This window comes from Octopus bimaculoides, chromosome 6 (genome assembly GCF_001194135.2).
Source record: "Octopus bimaculoides isolate UCB-OBI-ISO-001 chromosome 6, ASM119413v2, whole genome shotgun sequence".
Lineage (NCBI taxonomy): Eukaryota > Metazoa > Mollusca > Cephalopoda > Octopoda > Octopodidae > Octopus > Octopus bimaculoides.
In genome coordinates this window covers 44748658-44751318 of record NC_068986.1, presented here as the reverse complement: position 1 = coordinate 44751318, position 2661 = coordinate 44748658, and the positions used below count along the sequence as shown (strand labels likewise).

General features: G+C 34.0%; 1 protein-coding gene across 1 annotated transcript in view; it reads right to left on the bottom strand.

Moving 5' to 3' along the window:
* LOC106880058 (mucin-4-like) overlaps positions 1–1287 on the bottom strand; it is a 34670-nt gene extending 33383 nt beyond the window's left edge. Inside the window, exon 1 of the mRNA XM_052968461.1 lies at positions 237–1287. Within this exon, the coding sequence (XP_052824421.1) occupies positions 237–1287 (1051 nt within the window). The remainder of the gene's footprint in view (positions 1–236) is intronic.
* Positions 1288–2661: the final 1374 nt, after the last annotated feature.

The following is a 2661-nucleotide window of genomic DNA, read 5'->3' as shown; positions in this document are numbered from 1 at the left end:
AGATATTGATGTATGTGGAAAGTAAGTTGATTTATCCACTGGAGACATTGATGTGTGTCGAAAGTAAGTTGATTTATCATGTGGAGACATCGATGTGTGTGGAAAGTAAGTTGATTTATCATGTGGAGATATTGATGTATGTGGAAAGTAAGTTGATTTATCCACTGGAGACATTGATGTGTGTCGAAAGTAAGTTGATTTATCATGTGGAGACATCGATGTGTGTGGAAAGTAACTTAATATATCATATGGAGACATTGATGTATGTAGAAAGTAAGCTAATATATCATGTGGAGACATTGAGGGCAGCATTGTATCCAAAAGAGATTCTGATGTAAGTGGCAGAGATCCTGGTACAGTTGTTGGATACATTGGTATATTTGTGTGTGATATTGATATATTCAATGGAATTACTGAAGTGCTTAGAAGGGATATCAGTATATTCACTGTAGATGTTGTTGTATACTGATATAGTGTTGGTTGATGAAATGGAGATACATATGTATGGGGCAAAGATACTGACTTATCTGATAGAGACATAAATGTTTGGGGAGAAGATATACCCAATGGAGTCAGTGATAAATGAGAAAGTGTTACTGGTGTATGTTGTGGGGATACAAAAATATCTAGTGGTGATACAGATTCTGACATGCCTAATGCAAACATTGATGTGTATGGGAAGGATGTAGATATATCTATTAATACTACTGACATGTGTGAATGAGATTCTGATAAATATAATTGAGATGCAGATGTATAAAATTTGGACATATCTAAAGCGGTTTCTGATGTATGTGAAAGTAACTTTGGAAGCTTAATTGGGACCATTGATGTATATGAAAAGAATACTGATTCATTTGACAGAGACATTGTTATTTCTGCAGGAGATACTGATATTTCCAATGGAGATAGTGATGTATGCAAATGTGATATAGATGTATCTACTGAAGGCAATAAATGTTGTGGCTTGGATACCATATGGGGCTTGGGTATACTTAAGGGTAGTATTGTTATAACTGGATGAGATATTGATTTATCAAATGGAGGTCTTGATATTTTGGGATAAGATACTGCTATCTGTAGTGAAGATATTGATGCACGTGGATGTGACATTGATATATACAATTTTGATATTGAACTGTATGGATGGGATACTAACATATCTATTTTAGATTTTGATGTTTGTAGATGGAATACTGATATACTCAATGGAAATGTTGATGTAGATGGGTGGAATACTGGTATCTTTAATGTAGATATTGAGCTATATGAATGGGATGTCGACATGTCCAGTGGCAATACAAAAATATGCAGAAAGGAGCTTAATGTATCCAAAGGAGATACAGTTGCTAACAAATGGGTGGATACATACGATGGAGACACAGTTGTCTGAAAGTGAGATGTCAAAGTATATGAGTCTGTTGATATGTTCACTATGTACATACATTTATGAGTGTATGGTGTTGATACATTCAGTAAATATACTGATATATGTATGTATGATGTTGACACATTATATGGGTGCATTGATGTAAATTTATCTGATCCTGATATATTCCAAAGGTGCATTGATATCAGTGTACCTGCTGATACATTCAACAGGTACAGTGGTATATCTGTAAATGATGTTGATACATAAAATAAATCCCTTGATGTATTTGTGCTTGATATTGTTACACTCAATGGGTGCATTGAGGTTTGTTTCTCTGATATTGACATACTTAATAAATACATTAAAGTATGTATATCTGGTATTGACATATTTGATATGTATATTGTTATTTGCATGGCTGATGTTGACACATTTAATGGGAACATTGATGTTTGTATCTGTGATGTTGAGGTATTTATCAGATGCATGGATTTATATAACTCTGAAAATGATATATTTGATGGATGTATTAATGTATGTATGTCTGAGACTGATACATTTGATGGGTACATTGTTGTGTGTATCTCTAATGTTGACATGTTAGATGGGTACTTTGATGTATGTATGTCTGTGTGTGTTGTATTTGACAGGTACACTGATGTTAGTATGTCTGATGTTGATACATTTGATGGGTAGATTGAGGTATATATGTCTGATGTTGACAAATTAGATGGGTACATTGAAATTTGTATGTCTGATGCTGATACAGTTGACTGGTACATTGACGTATGTATGCCTGATGTTGACAAATTAAATGGATGTACTAATGTATGTATATCTGATGTTGATAAATTAGATGGGTATATTAATGTCTGTATGTCAGATATAGATTCATTTGATGGATACATTGAGATGTATATGTCTGATGTGGACAAATTGGAAGGGTACATTGATGTATGTATGCCTGATACTGACAAATTGGATGGGTACATTGATGTATGTATGTCTGATGTGGACAAATTGGAAGGGTACATTGATGTATGTATATCTGATGTTGACAAATTGGAAGGGTACGTTGATGTATGTTTGCCTGATATGGACAAATTGGAAGGGTACATTGATATATGTATGTCTGATGTGGACAAATTGGAAGGGTACGTTGATGTATGTTTGCCTGATATGGACAAATTGGAAGGGTACATTGATGTATGTATGTCTGATGTTGACAAATTGGAAGGGTACATTGATGTATGTATGTCTGATGTTGACAAATTGGAAGGGTACATTGA